At 33.5% G+C, this 21,557-nt stretch overlaps 1 protein-coding gene across 1 annotated transcript in view; it reads right to left on the bottom strand.

The window, feature by feature from the left end:
* Window positions 1-21,557, bottom strand: part of LOC105348352 (uncharacterized) — a 43,323-nt gene that overhangs the window by 7,705 nt on the left and 14,061 nt on the right. Inside the window, exons 4-8 of the mRNA XM_066086656.1 lie at window positions 20,523-20,632; window positions 20,206-20,330; window positions 12,724-12,864; window positions 3,420-3,581; window positions 725-889 (exon numbers count right to left, since the gene is read on the bottom strand). Coding sequence (XP_065942728.1) covers window positions 725-889; window positions 3,420-3,581; window positions 12,724-12,864; window positions 20,206-20,330; window positions 20,523-20,632 — 703 coding nt within the window. The remainder of the gene's footprint in view (window positions 1-724; window positions 890-3,419; window positions 3,582-12,723; window positions 12,865-20,205; window positions 20,331-20,522; window positions 20,633-21,557) is intronic.

Below are 21,557 nucleotides of genomic sequence, written 5' to 3' on the forward strand. Positions count from 1 at the left end.
CTCGCTGTATTATGCATTTGTAAAAGCAAAATGATAAAATATTTATAGATATTCTAAGATGGCATGGGTGTTATACAAGTAGCTTGCAAATAATAAAACTACATGTACTGTAAATTCCTCATTAAACCTGAATTATTAATTTCCATGTAAATTTACGAGAAGCAACCCTTAAGGATCTTAAAATCATGATTTTATTTTTCAGTTTTGACCTATAGGAAATTATAAAAAAAACTGGTGATTGTGATTTTATATTCTCACAATTTCAAACAAGACAATTGAATCGCGGAATTAAGAACTTGCGTATAACGAATTTACAGTAAATTTAGATAAATATCTATTAAGTTGGTTCTTCATTTCTGATTAATGAAAGCATACAGATCATTATTCTAACATCAGCATGCTGCAGTGGACATTTGCTCAATAAAGAATATCAATATCTTTCAGGTTTTAAGCATGTCTTTCATGAGGAGATCAAACTTCTTGTGATATTTTTATTTGTTTTGAAAATTTAATGCAAGAAAACAAACTCAAACAAATCCCTGTTTGAATTAAACCATTTATAATCTAAAAAAAATACACACCAATCATTTTTATTTCATGAGTACTTTTTCATGTGAGCCCCTTTCATTTATACTATTGCTAATTTTTGCTCAAAAAGTTGTAGTCTAAATCAACAATTTGTCTAATTTCCTACAAGACACCTGAAGCAGAAGTCATATCCTACCTGGATTTCCTGTTATAGCAACAGCATGCCAGGAACCGCAGAACACTTTCTGGATTGGTCCCAAACCTTTGTTGATGTGAAATGGCAGCCAGAACTTGGCATTGGATGGTTTATCAGGTCTTATTAGATGGCTATTTTTCCCCCATATAAATAGACTGCCACTTTCTGCAAAAGAAAGTGTTTTTTTTTACTTCGATTAATTTCATGATGTAAACCTTTGTATTTTCTAAATAAGCATGAAATAAGACATTACCTTTGTAATGATATCAGAAAACTATTGATAAAAAGAATTGGTCAATTATCCACTATTTAAAAGCTTAACAAAGCCATTTACAGCAGAAGTTTCATAAATACCTGGTACTGTGCATGTAAGCTCAATCAATAAGTGTTTTAAAAACCAAAGAAAGACCTCTTCAATATATGTCTTTCTTCCAGAAATGACAACATTTTTATTAAAAATTCTATTAACTTTAAATAGACATTAAAGGAACTATACATATACCGATAATTCTGTCCATATCTCAGCCCTTTTAGTATTTCATTAGAAAATCACCCAATTCAGAAGTCTTTCAAAGAAGTGAAGGGTTTTAATTTCATGGATGAAAGTTTAACAGCCTTTTATTTAGAGGTCACATATGTTGGTGCAATCACATTATACAGAGCTTAACAATCTGAATAAGATTTCATTCAGTCATTGAATCAATTTTATCTCAGTCATGAAGTTTTGAAATGATAATTTAATTTACAAATATGAAAACCCAAATTGTGTTTAGGGAATTCTTCCATGAAATTTTTTTCCAGCCCCATAAAACCATTTGAATTCAATTCATCAGTGCTTTCCAAATCATGCGATTATGGGACCAAAGCTGGTAAGAGAAAATCCAACATGGGAAGAAACAAAAAAAAAAACCCCAGTTATGCCATCATCTTGCAACGCACTCCTTTATCTGACCACAGAAGAAAGCTTCTGCCATTGTGATTGCAAATATTGAGGATTATTAGTTTTATCCAATAGTTTCATCATGATTAATAGCTTCATCCCAGAGTGCACAATGCTCTGGTTGGAAATCTGATGTTCTGTCTCACCAGCCTGGCCAATGTTTTTTTCACTTTGATAAAATCTACCCACTAATTGATAGTAAATGAATTGCTCTCAATTAGCATTGTGGTACGCCATTGATTAGCAATTTCTGGTTCTCTATGCATTTACTTAATGGAGGGATGTATAAAAGATATGGACTAATCAAGGCAAACCCAGTGATGGTTGGTGATTAACGAGCTGAAATTCACCACCTTATTACGCAGGAAATGGATGATGAAAACAGAAGATAGAAAGAAAGAATAAATAAAACCAAATATGCATGAAATATCCGTTATCAATATTTGTTTACAAATCTATCACGGAGTTGATGTTCACTTTGTACTAAGATCATAAATGACAGAAATTAACACGACTATTCAATTATACAGGGCGGCTTTCTGTTCAACTTTCACATTTTCAATTGTCAAATACATTAGATACAATGTTGATTATCATTACAGCACTGTCTTTGTCCAAGCTGGGTTTATAATTGTAAATAGCTGATATAAAATTAATACTTTTACTGTAATGCCAATATTATCTTTCTTCCAATTATCAAATCTAGTAAAAGCCAATGCTTTTGGACATTTTTTCATTAAGAAATTCAATAAAGTGCATTAGATGTGATGCTCATATCATGTGGGCTGATCGAAAGTTTAATCCGATGTTTATCTTTTTCAAAAAGGCTTTATCAATTCTGCCGATAAAGCTCAAACCCCAGCCTCGGGGAGGAGGAAAGGAATCTCACATTCTTAACCCTTTTTCAATGCTCTGCAAACAATTATTTGTTTTCCGATGCAGCATCACTTTACATGACAAACAGGGGGTGAAGTCCCGTCATCCTCTCAAATGTCAGAAAATCCTTGGTCATGGCCCATGTTAGAGGTCTAAACACTTACATTAATAATTGAATCAAATATTGGTTCTTATGATTGTAATTGATGCCCCCCTGTTCTACTGTTGAAGCAGGTCAGGTAGTATTTGTGATCTGAATTTGATAGTTAGCAGAAAGGTTTGATTGATTGTTGGTACACACTTGAACATCATATTGTCGAGTCTTTCACTACAATCAAGAGGTCACCTGTTTTTAAATCTTAACCTCTGCTATGAGCTTCTGGATTGCATTAAGGATTTAATTACAATTGGGTCAACATGCAACAAGGTCTTTAACTGAAATTATGATCAAAATGACCTATTGCACCCATCTGCTATCAATTTTTTAAAACGACCCTTCTTGCAAGAGTCTTATACCAGACAAAGTTGACAAAACCTTATAGCTTTAATACATATATCATAAATAATGTCACTCTTCCAAATTTAACTGAAGGCCTGCGTTAGAACATAACATCTGTTTGACATAAATTATTGCATTCTGAAAATTATAAAATTTTATATAAATTTCAATTTAATAAAATTTTGATAAATATACTAAAACAATAATACGGTCTTAATTGGTACAAATATAAATCATTAATTGAAACCTAGCTGCTCTATTTTTTTTAAACACATTCATGACAAAAAGTCTTGCCTAAAATTTGATTATTGTTTGATCATTCGTTTTGTACTTTTTGGCAATTCTTATTCCTTTAAATTTTTTTTAGAGTCAACAAGTACCTGTGATGGCAGTACTGTAATATTCCCCAGCCTGGATCTTCACTACACTCCTCCTCAGTTCAGGGTGTTTTAACTTCTTGGGAAAGCTTTGAAATGTGTTGGAGTTTCCCAATCCTAGCTGACCATCCAAACCACTACCCCAGACATATATGTTGCCTGATCCTGAAAAATAGACAGACATACATGTATATAGACAGACATCATAGACAGATATATATGTTGCCTGATCCTGAAAAATAGAAAGACACATATAGACAGACACAAATAGACAGACATATATGTTGCCTGCATGATCCTAAAAAATAGACAGACATACATAGAGAGACATATATGTTCCCTGATCCTGAAAAATACACAGACATATATGTTCCCTGATCCTGAAAAATAGACAGACATATATGTTCCCTGATCCTGAAAAATAGACACATACATACAGACATATATAGACAGACATATATGTTGCCTGCATGATCCTAAAAAATACACAGACATATATGTTCCCTGATCCTGAAAAATAGGCTAGAAGAAAGACTTTTGAAATTTACATACTCACTATTTCAGAATAGTGAGCTAAATCATTTGATTAAATGAAAAAGAATACTGAGCTGTGAAAACAATGTTTAATTTAATTCATCACCAACCAGAGAAGATAAACACAGTATAGCAAAAGGGTGGAAGATACATCAGCACTAAGATCTAGGTCATTATAGACTCATCAATGCAAAATGAACCTACAAAGAAACAAACATAAAATGCCCACACATTATTTGTCCTCCAATCTTTGAGCTATCTACATGTTCTGCTAAAACAAACCGTGGAGAACTATTTTATAACAACTTTACAGTTAACTTACTACTCACAATTGTAAAAGATGTAATTTCCCATGGATTTATATCTTGGTAACCAGTTTATCCTAGGCAAAGAGCCTACACACCTTAGTGCGAAATTATGAAAATCAAGGCATCCAAATTCTGACCTCCCCTGGTAGTTTATATCATTTATGATTGTTTAAATGTCTGGTTTAAAAGTCTATAACGATCCACCCAAAAGTACACTGAATTAAAAAAAGATGAGGTCCACATGTTTAAAACCCTCTCATTAATTAGCAGAGAGGCTAAAACTGCACACAGCTGAGATTATTTCGAAGATTATCACCCGCAATGCTAAACCAACACAAGTGATTACTGCACTGCAAATCTGCCACAAAATCTATTCATAATTCATATTGCACGATTTTGTTCACGTTTTTAGAAGAGAGCTAAAAAAGAAAATACGAACAAGAGTTTAGAGGATTAACAAGAAAGCTTGTCGATTTCATCAATCTAAAATTTCAAATTCAAATCAGAACTGAATTTTTACATTCAACTTTAATGTAATTTTTTTTTTTATATTTGATGGTCATTTATCATCTGGTATTTTTTCTTTTGTGTGTATTTTTTTGTAACAGTGCACATGTCTGATGCTATCTTCATTTGCATTTTATCTATTTGTGCATCAAACAAAAAGACAATATAATGGATGAATTGAATGCTTGAATAACTATTTTTAAAGGTACAGACAAACATTTTATTGTGGCAAGACTTTAAGAAAAAACCCTCGGGAGTTAGGGTTTGGTCTTGAAAATTAATAATGTGTCATCAGAGGCAACATATCAGCCATCACTATCATATATATCATGGGGAACCTCAACGGTGTTTAAAAGCGTCTTATTAAAACTTTACATCTGCGGCACAGTACCAAGATCAAGCGACAGTTAAGTTAAAGTGAAGAATATTTTAATTTTGTAAATGAAGACTTGTGGACAGATGAAGCAAAATGTCACAAACTTTTACACTTGAAAAATAATTTTATTAAAGGTCTTCTTATGTTGTGACAAGCCTTCTTCATTACAAAGCTGCTACAACAATTCTTGTTTGTCAACTTGACACCTGGTAGTCATTAAAATCTAGATTTAAACCCAGCAGTCCTGACTTTTAAAGTACTAGATGGTAACAAAGACCCATCACGACAAAAACTCTGTGCCTGTGTTCCTCACCCGTCGTGGATAAGAGCAACCTTCTGAACCTTTGCAGAAAAGATGACATATGTTTTGAATTCAAGATATTTGGCATATCATATTAAAGAATAAACATTGAAATTGTTTTTTTCCTAAAAAATCATAATAAATTTGTTTAAAAATATGATATATTTGTTTAATTTTTTCATAATCTTTCAAGTACATTAATAATTACAAAGTACATAATTAACTAAGTAAACCTGAACAAAAAATTGTGTAAGTAATAACTTTTTATCAATGAAAAAGTTCTATCTTTTCTGCTGACAGTAGACCAACAGGGAAATAAATTTTCATAATCTCTCGCTGGTGTATTTTTGATACCCCACTAATAGTCCCTAAATGCCTATTTTCAACCACAGGGAATATGGTGTCTAAATATTTCAATTGTTTTCAGGCTGTAATCGTGATCTACTCTTCTGATAAAGTCTGGCTGTTATATGCCAGCGAAACTGACACTATCCCCATAAACATCTTATTTTTTGGCTCATTATTTCAAAGTAATTGGGATCCATTTTTTATATGGGCATAAATGGCATGGCATTATGTAATCAAGGCCTTTACTCCTATTAGCTAATGGATGGACCTTATCAGACAAAAACCAATCCTGCGCTGTGACTGCATGCTCAAGAGTCCTGGTCTTTATAAAGAATTATAAGAATCAAACTATTTTCCCTTATTTTAGATTTCAAAATGTCCCATGACAACAATTACAATAATGAGGATATTTGCAAATTAAATTTGTTGGGTGTTAAATTTTGCTGTCATAACCCTAATTACATTATCATACAGATTATGCAGTTCATTAAAACATAACTTTTGGCAAACAGTTTTACACCCAATACAAAGTTTATACCTAAAAACTTACATTTTTCAGTCAATACTTAAATTGATTACAAGTATTCAGAAAAATGAATTATATTTGTGATTTTAAAAAAGTTCTAAAAAGAGTTCAAAAGGAGCTTTTTTATCAGCTTTCATTGAAGAAAACAAAAGCTATTCATTTCATTTTTTAATAGGTCAGAATGTATATGTTAAGAAGAAAGAAAAGAATTATATTCAGCACTTGTAATATCTGAAAATATTAGATAGCTAGGATGTGATGTTTATATACAGTCAGTGGAAGAGTTTTACAGGACCCTTTTATAGTCGATCAAATGATGGACGATACTCAACAGCCATAGTTATGGGTGACATGTCACATTTCGGCGAGGTCTGACCACACTGACCACTTCTAGCTGTCACGAGCTACAATTCACTGGGACTGTTCCTGTATCTCACGACAAAGGAAGAGCCTTCTCAAGCCTCCCGTCTTTGTCCCGATCCTTTTCAGGGGATAATTTTCCCACCATCCACACGTAATTTGGCCAGGTCACACAAAGAATGGGGGGAGTGGAAGGGGGAGGGGCTGAAACTCCCTCTATGTGCAGTTAAATAATGAAAGGAGAAAGGGACCAGTGATATATGGAGAAATTTTAGGGCTGCATTCTACAGTTTATTAAAGGTTCTGAAATGCTAAAAGGCCAACAATAAACAGTCAAAACATTCTTATTATCATTATGAATAATCTATTTTACTTTTAAAGAAATAAAATCCTGTTAGGAATCCCAATTTGGAAAATTTCTGCCGAACCTTTAAAGAATTAAGACATACAGTCTATCGTTTAACATAATAATCATAATCATTTAGGTGTTTGTCAATTTCAATGTTAATTATTTGCTTTTTAATTTGTTATATTCTGACATTGCTCCTTTTTATACACACTTTATAAGAAAACATAAACCAATAGATTTCAAAAGGTTCCAAATATCTGAAACCGTCTTACGGCCTATAAAAACAGAACTATATACATATATAAGTCTGCAATTTCAGGAACAAATTCAAGAACCATGCATTGTCTTATCAAAAGCTCTTTGGATGTAATCTACTTTTACAACTCGAAAGTTGATTGACAATTCCAATTCAAGATGATAAAGGAGGGGAAAGAAAACCTCATTTTCACTGCATTGATTGCACTCATGCCTACTAAGAAAAGAGGAAAGTTCCAAAGTAACATTAAGTTGAATCTTGCGCATGTTATAATGATGTTGAATTTGATTTTCTTCCTTTGCAAGAAGTGAAAATAATCACAATTCAATAGAGAGTAAGGAACTTAGAGTGTCACTTTTTTATTTTTGTTTCTTCTGAACCTACAATCTGTGCCACATCACCCAAAGTCTAATGACATTTTTATGTACTCAAATTGTATTACAAGAATACCAAATGAGCTTCTTGACTTTTTCTATCTCTCCCCATCTGTGTTAATTTTCCCCTTCAAATTGGCAGCTGTTTTGTCGTCATTGCCTAATATGAGCAATATGAGTTTAGCAACTCAAATGTAAGAAAACTTTAAGTATCCATTAGAATGACAGTTTGAGCTGTTCAAAACACAGTAATGGTCCCCCAGAAGATTTCCTGACAAGGCAAGGAGGAGAGCCGATCCCAGGAAGCACCAGTTTTATTGTCGGAGACTGTTAAGGAGGGAATATGAACACTGCACAGACTTGCCCTAGGGTTAGATAAACCTTGTGTAATAAAGCCTGAGAATTTGAATCCTTACTAGGCGATTGCATTGTCAAGGGTTCTATCGAGGGTTCTTTCGAGACTTTCAGAAGATTTGATCCATCCTCATCTGAGAGGTCATGAACCAGTATTGCAGAACAGTTCCCACAGATTTATATAAAATATCTCGTCTTAAAATTACATTATAGATATATTCATTACATATCTATCAAAATATCAAATTCTGCACTTTTTTGCATATATAAAAGTTAAATTGCAGATAATCAATTCATCAAAATCCTAAATGCTGCACCTTTTCATGAAAAGAAATTTTGTTGCACATTGCATTTAATCTCAATTTGCAATAGATTCAGCTTAAAACTTTAAATTGCAGATAATCAATTCATCAAAATCCTAGATGGTGCAGCTTTTCATGAGAAGAAAATTTTGCATATGATTTCAATTTGCAATAAACTTTAACTGAATCAGTTTCTTTGGATATCGAGATAATTTAAATTACTGATGGCAAACTGCTGGCTTGTGAAACAGGAAGATCTGGTAAGCACGGATGACTTCCATACAAAAAAACTCAGACATGTTAAATTAACCTTTAATTCTCCTTCATTAACAAAGGTGATATAGATGTCAAAAAAGTGCGAGGCTCAACAAAACAGGTCAAAGTACTTGGGGTTCTTGGAGGGGGATTTCTGAATTTAACTTGGGAGACCCCACAAGATAATAAGCAGAATTAAGGGTTGCTAACTATACTTTCCTTAATATTTTGATAAAATTAGAACTAAAATCTTCAAATCATCAAAATAAAAAATCAACTTAAGTCATAAAATTAACTGCATAAAAACTATAAAAATTCCCATTCTTAGGAATATTTATATTTTATAAATCTTGCATTAGTTTGGGATAAAAATAGTTTTTCTTTGAGTTTAACTTTTCATTATTACTCCTTGCGCTAATCCAATCCAAAAGAAGATGATCGAAGGTTTTCAAGTCATGCTACTTCAAATAAAAATATTTCATATTCAAATCGATTGTGGCCAGTACACTCTTTGCACTTCATAAAGCACCACTAATCTAATAACAACCCGAGATATTACCCAGAAATCAGATTACCATACATTTGTATACAAATGGTTCCAACAGTCAAGTTGAATCCATACATTGTCAATCCTAGGTTAACTTTCCGAATGCGTAATTTCCCGGAGGGCCTCAAATTTTGACAGAAACTGTACTTGATCTTCGCACGGGCCATTAACAGGTTCTGCCCAGGGTCTGCTGGGGTGACTGGATGTTGGTATACAGACTGACACTTCGTACGGTGCTTAACAAACAGATATAGGATAGAATGCATCAACAATTGAATTAAGTGAACCCAACGTGTTTGTATTCAACCTTCGACTTGATCATTTGCTCCCAAGGTTACGTGTTCTAACCTCTAGAAAGTTGGAGCTCCTTTGCAACATTCACACTTCTTACAAGTATGCATCCTGATAAACATCAATACCCCCCTCCTTTGAATAAAATGCTTTATTTTCAGTACGTAACAAAGCACTTTTTGTTTCACCTATAATATCTCTGATTTTTGCACATATTGAAAATTAAGTTATATACTAAATATGAAGGTTAAAAATGTTAACATTGTATTATATGAAAAATGAAAATGTATCAACAACAAAAATCAATAATGGAGTAGATCTCTATTTTTATCAAATATCAATATGCATGTGCATAGTAAAATACTCTATAATTCCATTGACATTAACATGCAATAAATGATAACATTTCACATCAAATATTAAATCTTAAGTCAATACCAATTTTTCATTAAAAATTACAGTTGAAAATATTAAATAAATGATGATGTTTGCTCCTAAAAAAGAATTTGATATTCTTAAATATTAATTTAAGGAAGGATAATAATTTCATGACAAAGGGTAATGAAGGATATATAGCATTAATTGCTAATTTTAAGACAAATCTCATAAATTTTTTACCTTTCCTACAAAAAATGAAGGGATGGAAAATGAAAAGCATGATTTAAAAAATTTTACTCCATGCATGCCTGTGGGATCTGCAACTCTCTCAATAGCAATGCAAAAGTTTTACACTTATTTCCACTATTTTTATTGGATACACGTTCTAAAACTTAGTAAAAATGCCAGAATACCATAGTGAAATTTCTTTTGATATCAATTTATACATTATAATGAAGATCAAGGTAACAACTTAATGATGTTAACAATACTTTGAAATTTAGCAAGATGATCAATGTACATGAACAGACATTTATTCTACACATGCTAAAGATGTTCTAAATTTTTTTCAGTGAGAGAAATCTGCCTGAAAAACTTCGCCATACCTCTCCCAAATAGTAACCTTGTCTTTGAACGATGAGAATGACCCATTTTACTTTCACTCCAGTCATATTTTGGGGGGTTCTTGAAGTAGTTCACGGGTTAAATTGGGCATTTCTAAAGTCTCCTCACCTAATAATACACCAATCTTTTGATTTGTGTGTCTGGGGCACCCCATATAAATGGCCTTCTAAAGTGTCACCGACATACTTATCTGACCTGCACAGAAAATAAACCAGGGACCCACCAAAACCTGCAGCGTGGCAATCATAATTGTGCATCGGTAGGAGATCATTAGGGGCTTAACCACGTGAACTGTAAACTGTCAAAGACTGACACATTATGTAATCCCAGACAATAGACTTAGTAACCTGATGAGGAGGTTTGGGGGCCCCATCGCCTGCCCCGACCCAAACTGATGTCCTCTCCACGTGTGCATTAATCCCCCCTTGGTAATCTACGACTTCAGAAGTGAAAGATGATATGCAAAAAATGCACTTTTTTCAACCACCCCTTTGATCCCATGCTAGTTGTCCATGGTAATTAAAAGCAATTTCTGCTCTTTTATAATTTTTGCACTGCAATATCCATGGTTTTGAATTCAGAATTTCTGCGTTGTACATAGCGCCAGTTTTTCTATAAGTATAAAATGACATAATTTGAACAGAAAGGGGATATGCAAATAATACCCATGTTAAAGCCAATTACAAAGCCCTAGACCGACACTGGAACTTTAAAAAACTGCAAGCCATTAATTTTAATGAGATTTGATACTGACAACTGAGATGCATGGTTATTTTGGGTATAGAAAATGTAGAAACACTGCAGACCATTGCAGATACATGTAATGCATACATTGGGTAATGTAACCGACACATCTCTATTACACAAAGTGTACTCATTAAGAAAACAAAAAGGGGCTTTTTATTTCAGTCCATACGATCATTACCTATCATGAAAGCAAGCCATCATTCTCTTTTTTTGACATTTCAAACACCTGCACACTTTTAATATCATACCTTTTTATCATTTTCATTTATATTTTTTTTGGTATTTACATTTAATTTCATTTTCTAAATAAAAAGTTATTTTACAGCTAAAGTTTTCTGACAGCCGTCAACCTAGGTGCAAAGGAATGTCTATTTGATTGTGTTTCACACAACATTTATGGTTCTCTGACATTTCAGAGGCTAATAACGATCTAGCTGGTCATTATCCAGTAGAGCCACTCTACTTGGCCCTGAAATGGTCAGTCTCCACCGAGATCCCTGCTGCTCCCCACAATATGGATATGCATTAAAGGGGTGTGATCCAATGGTGCTAGATGATAAATGTCCTTCCAAATTCTCTGTCAACCATTCCACCTGGTCGACATTAAAACAATAGAATTGATGTACAATGCTGTGACCCTAAACGCCTGTCAGACCGATTTTATTAGTTGCTGGGATTCCCCTCCATTACCCATTATCAGCTGCTGATTAACAATGTCTGTTAAAACATTCTACACATTGTCATACCGGCAGTAGTCGGGCGGCCTATTGATGGCCACTTCTTATGGCTGGGCAAGGCAGCTTATGAATTAAAGATCGTTTTTTGAACAGTGCATTTCATGTGTTACAAAATGATAAATGAGAAACATGGAAATATATGCACTCAAAAGACTATTTTATGACCACCATAATCATAAAATTTAACATCTATAAATTATGATACATACTGTTCCATAAGCAATTTCTTCAACATAAATTGTACCAGATCCTTAAATATACCTTCATTTACAAGTTAAAAGAAACTGCTTAATTGTAAGTTACATTTCTTGACCCTGAAATAATTAAAACCATATCTATGTGACAAATACTTTCCTGATTGCCAGACCTCTCTTCATTTTGGCTTCTTAATATAAACTCCAGACAAAGAAGACATTTCAATCAAAACAGAATGTTATATTATGATAATATGGTGCTTAAATTACTTTAAAAAACCTTCTATAGTCCTATTATATTTAAAGTGCAGTCAGTCATAGTTAGCCACAAGTTTTCTCTTCAAACAGGATTATGGACAAGCTTGAAACAGTGAAGTTCAGTCACCAATAAATGCAAACTCCTAATTAATTTTGAGGAATCAATACTCCCCAAAAATCACCAGAGGCACCCTTTGTAGATTCAAAATTTTGCTTTAATTTTTCTGATAGTGATACAGTTAACTAAATAAAATTAAAACAAAAGTTTTATGCTTCTAATCTATTTTTTTATTCTCACAATTTTATACAAAATTGTGGAAATATGAAATTAAGTTCTCTTGAAATAAGGAATCTACAGTAGTGACGTCCTAAATCTCTTACCAGAGAGGGCCAAACTGTGGGTGGCACCACCTGAGACCTCCACCACTTTCCTCTTGAGGGGGACTTTCTCTGGGGAGAGGATGTCTTTGTTTTTGCTTCCACACCCTTTACCATAACCCCACATGAAAACGTCACCCTGGCCTGGTGAAAAAAAGAACTTCAAGTTAAAATTGTTCATCAAGGGAGTCTTTTATAAATTTAATTGACCCTCCACAAGACATAAAAAAAATTTAAATACTGTTTTATGATGGCAAGGTACACATATATCATTCATAGGTGAAAAATCAATAACTGAATCTTGAATTCCAGATTTTTGTACCTGAATTAAAGGGATGCCACATAAAATTTGTTCAAAATAAACAGGACCCTTTTAATCAAAATTTAACTTCTCAGACAATTATAATGGTTCAAACATTGTAAAATAATTCATTTTCATAATTTAAACTCTGATACAGACAAATATGATATAAAATTCATTGATTCTGCAAAACTATGGAAAATCAATGCAACAATTTGGCTTCTACTCATCTTTAGCACAAAGGTTAAATATTTGCATTAGGACAAAAAACAGAGAAAACCTTCAAAAAGATATAAATATTTCTTCTAGAGGTGTCTATCCCCCTTTTAATTACAAAATGTTTATGATTAATACCAATACTTTTCCTCACATTTTTTGGATCCAGAAAGTTATAAATATTTCATCTGGAGTTGTCTATCCCCCTATCCATCACAAAGTATTTATGATTAATAACAATACTTTTCCTCCCATTTTTTTATCCTGCAGGCTCCATGTTGGACCGACCTACACAACTCCATATGAGTGCATTGCATCAATGTCAAAAATCACGTCACCAAACAAATTAATCATTACGTACAAATCCATCTCATTACCGTCCAAATTGAAATTAAAAATCATTAATTTTTCTCCTGTTTTCTGACTAAATGACCTTTTCATCTTCTGAGCTTAGTCCACATCTTGCGATATCTAATTAACAAAATTTACTTGATGGATAATTCTTTTTTCTGTTTTGATCTTAGACTGATAAATGAGATACCCCATTGAAACCAAGGAAAGCACTCTGTTTAATACAAAAATGAGGGGATTATGTAATTTGTGAAACAAAAACCCATTAGGGTGGAGCACTGTCTTTCTTAAGAACTATATGTACACAAAGCTAAGCCAAACCTTTGAACTGTAATGAACTCAAAGGTGTCAAATACTATATGGTCCAGGATCTGAAGTTATGAAGATATTGGAGATCTATTAGTGCATGTTTTCTTGCTTCAAAATGTGATAAATTCATAAGCAGATCTGGAATCTCTTAATGATTATCTCACACTGCTGAAGAGAAAAAACAGATTTTCAATGCAATTAGTCTTTTTCCAAAAGGTGGTAGGGCTTGACAATGCAAAACTTCCTTCTTTTATGTAAATGACAGCGAGAAAGCTGACTTAGATGTGATACTCATTAGAAGTTTGCTCCTTGTGCATTCATTTTATGCACTAATGGCCTGATAATGAAACCCTAGTGCACACCGAAACGATGATCAGATGATATACTTTGCGTTTTTCAAACAGATATACATTCAGCTCAGCATGAACACGGCTCTTTTTCACAACATGCGAGATAGGTGAGATATGATTAAATAACTCTGAAAGATGAAAAACTTGAGTCATAACTAGGGTGTATCAAGATGCAATCTGCACCATTCATAAGAATATCTCCCCATTAGCCTCTCCCCATCTTTCAATAATTTATCACGCCCTTGCTCCTATCTCCTTTATAAACATGCGTGTTAACAAGGAAAAAATGTTCAACCTGGTATTTGCATGGGTCCCTTGATGATATTTGGAGACATTTATGCCTCTGTAAATTTCCAAGGTTGGCATTTTTATGAGAAATTGTTCTTTAATTCTAACAAGGTGCAACATGTTAAGGGTCTTCGTCCAAATCTGCCTGTAATTTGCTACAAGTTGAACATGTTTGAAAAAAAAGGCCAACATGGCCCGACACCTTTTCTGAGGACAGAAATAGCATGAACCAAGCAGCAGCATACATATAGGATGCTTCTTTGTATGGACAGGTAAAAAACAGTGATGGTTACTTCAAGGAACAGAAGAGTCCAGGTGCTAGCTTGTGAACACTCCAATTAATTATGTTTATACTCAATACCTTTTTTTTCCAAAACATAATTATTTCTGTGCTCTATAATAGGTAAATTGAAAAGTTAATTAATGAATTTACACTCATTAATGAAGAAAACGTCTGCACAAATTAATTACAATTTGAGATGCAGCAAGGTTCATACAGATGAATTACGTAGAATGAATCACGGTCTCTCTACCCTCTCCACAGGCTCTATCTACATAATAACAAATGTGACCCAAGACAAAGGCCCAATTAACTTTTACATAAATCTAATCACTTAGAAAGCTTCATCAGTAAAGCCTGCAGCACCTGTGACATTTCACTCTCTTGCACCTTGCGGCTTATAGTGGTTTATGTCTAAAAGCCTCATTTGCTGGGTCACTTGCAAAAACAAGAATTCGCTTGGCCTGTTATTGGTGACAATTTTCATATTTAATGAAGTCATTAATCTTTGGGGGACTTCTTTTGGTCTTTCTGAGAATAAAAAAAGTAATCATGACTTATCAGCTAAAGAACACGACTTGTCGTAACTTTGTAACTCCCAAGGTTCAAAGGGTATGCTGGGCATTATTTAAAAAATGAATCACCACAATGTCTTTCTCACCAAGATATAAAGAAAATCAGGGTTAGATATTTAATTCAGATTTTTTCAGGTGCATGTAGTATACAAGATGTGTTCAAATAACAGACAATAATAGGCTACTCTAGTCATGCAATGAAATAAAATAATTGCAAATAGTTCGTTAAAATTTTTTCAAATGTTAAGTTTCACAATTTTGTATTACAAATTGATAATCTTCAACATTAAAAAGCAACTTAAATAATGTACTTTGAGTAATCATTATAATTTTAATGCATAAAGAATTTACCACAACATCTATTTGAACAACTCTTTAAAGGGCAAGAACAATTAACAAATTCTTCTCGTTAGAGGAAATAAAACAATAGCATTAATTACCTAGTTTCTTGAAATCCAGTTCTTGATGAACTTTTTCATTTTTCATATTATGGTTATTAACTGATATTAATATACACAGTTGAATCAGCTAGTCATTAATACGTGAAAAATGTTTTGAGTACAAGGTATTAGAAGTGTATTTTTACTTTTTAGAAATTAAATAGAACGTTAATCTATTGCCGAATCAGAAAATAGGCTAACAATACCGTATAACGGGTAATTTTTACTGCTGTAATTTTTTACGAATTCGTCATAAAATAGGGTGATTTGAATTTTTACGCGTTATTTTTTTACGAATTGGACACGTCTGTAAAAATTAAAATCATCTGTGGTAAAATGTGGAAATTTCACCATGACTTTGTTACAGTTGACACATACATATACAAATCAGAAAATCGTTTTTCTGTTAACAATTCCTTATATTTATAGCTAGGGATGTCAAATCGGTCAATCAATAACCGAGTACTGATTTTAGTATTCAATACTCTGACGTTCGATCGAGTACCCGGTTAACCGGGTACTCGTTGACATCCTTACTTTATACATTTACCTTTATTTTATATGTGATATACACTTTATTTATTCCTATTTATCTGGGTATCATCATTGTTGTACACCATGTGCTCGTCTCAGTTCGATTTACCGGGAAAAAAAGAAAGACAACTTCATTTCAAAAAAAATTTCTCTCTTTTTTTCTCTCCAAACCAAAAAAGACATCTAGCTACTAACGTGGATTTATACGTAGTTTTAAAAAATACTCAAGACTGACTGAAAGATCTGAACTGTTATCACCACCTGACCAAAAACGCCCAAATATACCTACATGCACATGTACAGCCGTCAGGGACTGAGCTGAAGGTCATGAACATTACTCTCATACGTACGATGTAGAAATTTACGTGCGGTGTTTTTTTACTTCTGTGAAAATTTACGCGTTTAATTTTTACGGTTTTATATAACTCGTAAAAATTAGTAAAAATTAGCAGCACGTAAAAAATACCCGTTATACGGTAATTTAACAAATATATCTTAACTGATTAGTAATAATGTACAAGTATTTTATATAAATATAACATCGGTATTTAATGGCTGGACATTCTACAGCTTGGTAACTATGGTTACAAGCAGAGGACAGAAATTCGTCCAGGTTCTGAAACATTTTTAAATTATGCATGCTGAGCTACTGAATAGATGTTAATGTTTATGGTTTATGCCAAGGATATTTTTTTATACAAGACTGTCAAAAAATGCAATATAATGGACAATCAAATGTAGATGGTACAATGCTAAAAAAATAGAAGAATATAGATCCAATGAAAAATGTTTGACAATACAATTTCAGAAATTCATTCATGCACCTAGCTTAATTAATTAAATAAAAGTTCAATGATGAAAACCATATTAATCTTGGAAAGTTTGACAATGTCGGAGAGAGATCATCACAGGATGCCAAAAATTTGGTTACATAAAGAAGCGGAAGGTTGGGTTTTTCCCTTTTGACCTTTAATTGAGTTGACCCCAAAATGGGAAACAACTATTGCAAAGTGTTAATTGGGCTACATCTCTGGTTTCAGCTATACAAAATTAATACACATTTTTAGCCTATGACCTTAACCTTGTATAAAGAAACATATTTCTAAAGAACCGAGTGTTGAATGTAGGTGATAAACACACACTTATCAAACAGTAGATCTATATAATAAAACAAATTCAGCAAAATGCGAACAACTGCAAATCTTTTTTCTGAAAATCATATTGCAAATTGTTTGCTCAATACTCTCATTTAAAATTTTTAGATCAAATAATATTGACGCCCACATCTCAATAGTATGATCAATTGATGAAAAACACGTTATCAAAATAAAGCCCTTCATGGTGAAATGGATTTTACATTACAAAAATATATCAATTCAATAATCCCCTAACAAATTCAAAAAGATGTTGATGATAACAGCTGTATATTTCTAGATTATCACAAAAGAAATTCTTCATAATCCTATAAAGGATAAACAATTAGGAGACACAGTAATAAATGCAATGGTTATATTTTTAAATGTTAAGAGAACTGGATTGTAATTAATTTATATGAAGATCTAGTCAACCTGACTACCCACTATTAAGTGCAGTATGTATCAAAGCCTGGCATTAACATTTCAATTTGTTCATTTGACCTTGATGTTGGGAAAAGGCAAAAATAGGATGTGCCTGCTGCCTAATCCTATTCAATATATTATATTGAATAAAATATTTTGTTTGATTAAAAAGCCTTACCCACCCCCTCCCCACACACACTGTCAAAGGTAGCACCAGATGTAACCAGCACAGGGGAAGTGCTGCTAGAGACCCCAGGAACCCATACATATTGTCTATATCTGATTCACAAGGGGTCATAACATGACATGATTAAAAGGGCCCATCTGTAGCCTGACAGGGGTCACACAGAGATACCTGTATGTTACTGTACCCTCTGACTGTAACCTGACAGAGGACACACACAGATACCTGTATGTTACTGTACCAGCTGACTGTAAACTGACAGAAGACATACACACAGATACCTGTATGTTACTGTACCAGCTGACTGTAGCCTGACAGAGGACACACACAGATACCTGTATGTTACTGTACCAGCTGACTATAAACTGACAGAGGACACACACACAGATACATGTATGTTACTGTACCAGCTGACTGTAACCTGACAGAGGACACACACAGATACCTGTATGTTATTGTACCAGCTGACTGTAACCTGACAGAAGACACACACACAGATACCTGTATGTTATTGTACCAGCTGACTGTAACCTGACAGAAGACACACACGGATACCTGTATGTTACTGTACCAGCTGACTGTAACCTGACAGAAGACACACACGCATATACCTGTATGTTACTGTACCAGCTGACTGTAACCTGACAGAGGACACACACACAAATACCTGTATGTTGCTGTACCAGCTGACTGTAACCTGACAGAGGACACACACAGATACCTGTATGTTACTGTACCAGCTGACTATAAACTGACAGAGGACACACACAGATACCTGTATGTTACTGTACCAGCTGACTGTAACCTGACAGAGGACACACACACAGATACCTGTATGTTACTGTACCAGCTGACTGTAAACTGACAGAGGACACACACACAGATACCTGTATGTTACTGTACCAGCTGACTGTAACCTGACAGAGGACACACACAGATACCTGTATGTTATTGTACCAGCTGACTGTAAACTGACAGAGGACACTCACACATATACCTGTATGTTACTGTACCAGCTGACTGTAACCTGACAGAGGACACACACAGATACCTGTATGTTACTGTACCAGCTGACTGTAACCTGACAGAGGACACACACAGATACCTGTATGTTACTGTACCAGCTGACTGTAACCTGACAGAGGACACACACACACAGATACCTGTATGTTATTGTACCAGCTGATTATATGCCTCTCTAAAACTACTATGCATCATAATTTTTTTTACAATTTCAAGACTGATTTGCCCTTCAGATCCATGTAGTTCCAGGTGAATCAGTTTAATCAAGAAATGAATCAATTGTGTTAAAAGAACAACTAGTGCAAGTTATATTGCTGTGTTAATATACAGTATGGTTTAGAACATCGACACTGAGGCTGAAACTATATGTCTAAGCTGACCAAATTGTAAAGATTTTTGTTACAACAACATCTTTATGAATAAAAATGTCAGCTGACTGTCAAACGCATCTCGAAAGGACAAAAAATCAATTAATTAGCCCAAAATAAGCAGTCGGCTGCTGTGTTACCATACAGTTTGAGGTAAAAAATACTACAAGCCCAGATGCACTTTCCCTTCATTAAATATCTCAAAAAACCAGGACAGATCCTTTGAAATATAATAAGAGTCTTTTGAAATATAATAAGTGACTATCATGTACCAGTGCCGCAGAATTATAAATTAGATTTCACACCTCCTATCAGTGACAGGGGAGAAATCTGTTTACTATCAGCAAGAGGGCTTAGGAAACATGAAGGTTGCAACTTCCAGACGAAGGTTGCGACTTCCTCAGACAGAGCCTAAACATCTACATGCAATACCATCACACCTGCTATATTGTAATTCTAAACTATTGCTTTAAACTAGGTCATAAAATATGTAGAGGGTCTTCACTTTATTTAAGAATCTTTATCGCAAATATTGCCTCACAATTTACACCAAAAGGGAGGTAATTCAATAAAAGAAATAAGAAACCAACAGCTAGTAAGTGGAGTTATTTCCCTGAAGAAAACCTGCTAATGCTGAGTAAAAGAGAAAAAAAATTCATCTGCATGCCATGATTCATCGATAGCCAGTGTTGAACTGAAATACTCACAAGTGATTGCTAGATTATGATTGGCTCCCGAGGCTACGTATTTGACTGGATCGGCTATCTCCACCAGGACAGGGACAGTGACTTCCTCCAGAGTCCCGTTTCCGATCTGACCATTAGCATTAGACCTGCAATAGCAATCAAATCATAAACCATACACAGCAATCGGTTTATTCCACTTCATTTTTTTCTATTGCAATTCATTCTCCTGTTCATTTTCCTAAAAAGAATATCAAATATAAATGGTAACATAAATAAAATACCAATTTTGCTGACGAACATTCAATGTTCACTTTCCCTACAAGTTAATTCTAACCTACCCAACACATGCAATTGTTCCATCTTGAAACCTGAATAATGAATGCTTCTCTCCACAAGAAATTTGGACCACTGGTCTATGAATAAGGATCTTTAGAAGATGTGGCTTGACCTGAAAAGATTAAATTATGGCATATATTTAATAGTTACCTAAATGGCATGTAATACAATTTAACAAAACTTTTTTACTGTTTAAACTTTTCTCTATGAACTGCCGAGCAGTTTGTAAATTGTAAACTGCCCTAGAAATGATTTGTAATGTATTATACATGTGTTATTTTGATTCGTTTTGATATATGTTAATTATCAAACAACATTATAGGTCTTACATTTTCTTTCCTATTTAACTAAATATCTAATGACATTTAATTTTACAAACTTTGACCTTGGACCTAAAATATATCTACCTTTGTAGAATACATGTATAGATCACAACTACCTTCAGTAAATAAAATAATTATACTCATAAATAGCCTTGGACTTTATATATTGTGACATGTAGGATAACATTGCATACTAACAGTGAAAGAACATTAACATGTTTGAAAAACAAAAGACAAAAGTAAATAAAATGGTAAATATTACATCAATATACATGGTACATATTTTAGGCTAATGATGGGAGGTCAACTTTAATACAAACTAGATACAAATTATGGGTGGTAAACCTGAACTCTTAAGGTGGATGGTAAACTTGAATACAAATTGTAGGTGGTAAATTTTGAGATAACAATACAAATTGTAGTTGGTAAATTTTGAGATAACAATGTTTGGTTACCTTAAATACAAAATTGTGGTTGGTAAATTTTGAGATAACATTGTATGGTTTACTTGAATACAAATTGTGGTTGGTAAATTTTGAGATAACCATGTATGGTTTACTTGAATACAAATTGTGGTTGGTAAATTTTGAGATAACAATGTATCTATAGTTAAATTGAACACAAATTGTGGATTGTAAATTTTGGGATAACAATGTGTAGTTAACTTGAATACAAATTGTGGATTGTAAATTTTGAGATATAAATGTACAGTTA

Source organism: Magallana gigas, chromosome 6 (assembly GCF_963853765.1).
Source record: "Magallana gigas chromosome 6, xbMagGiga1.1, whole genome shotgun sequence".
NCBI classification, from domain to species: Eukaryota; Metazoa; Mollusca; class Bivalvia; order Ostreida; family Ostreidae; genus Magallana; species Magallana gigas.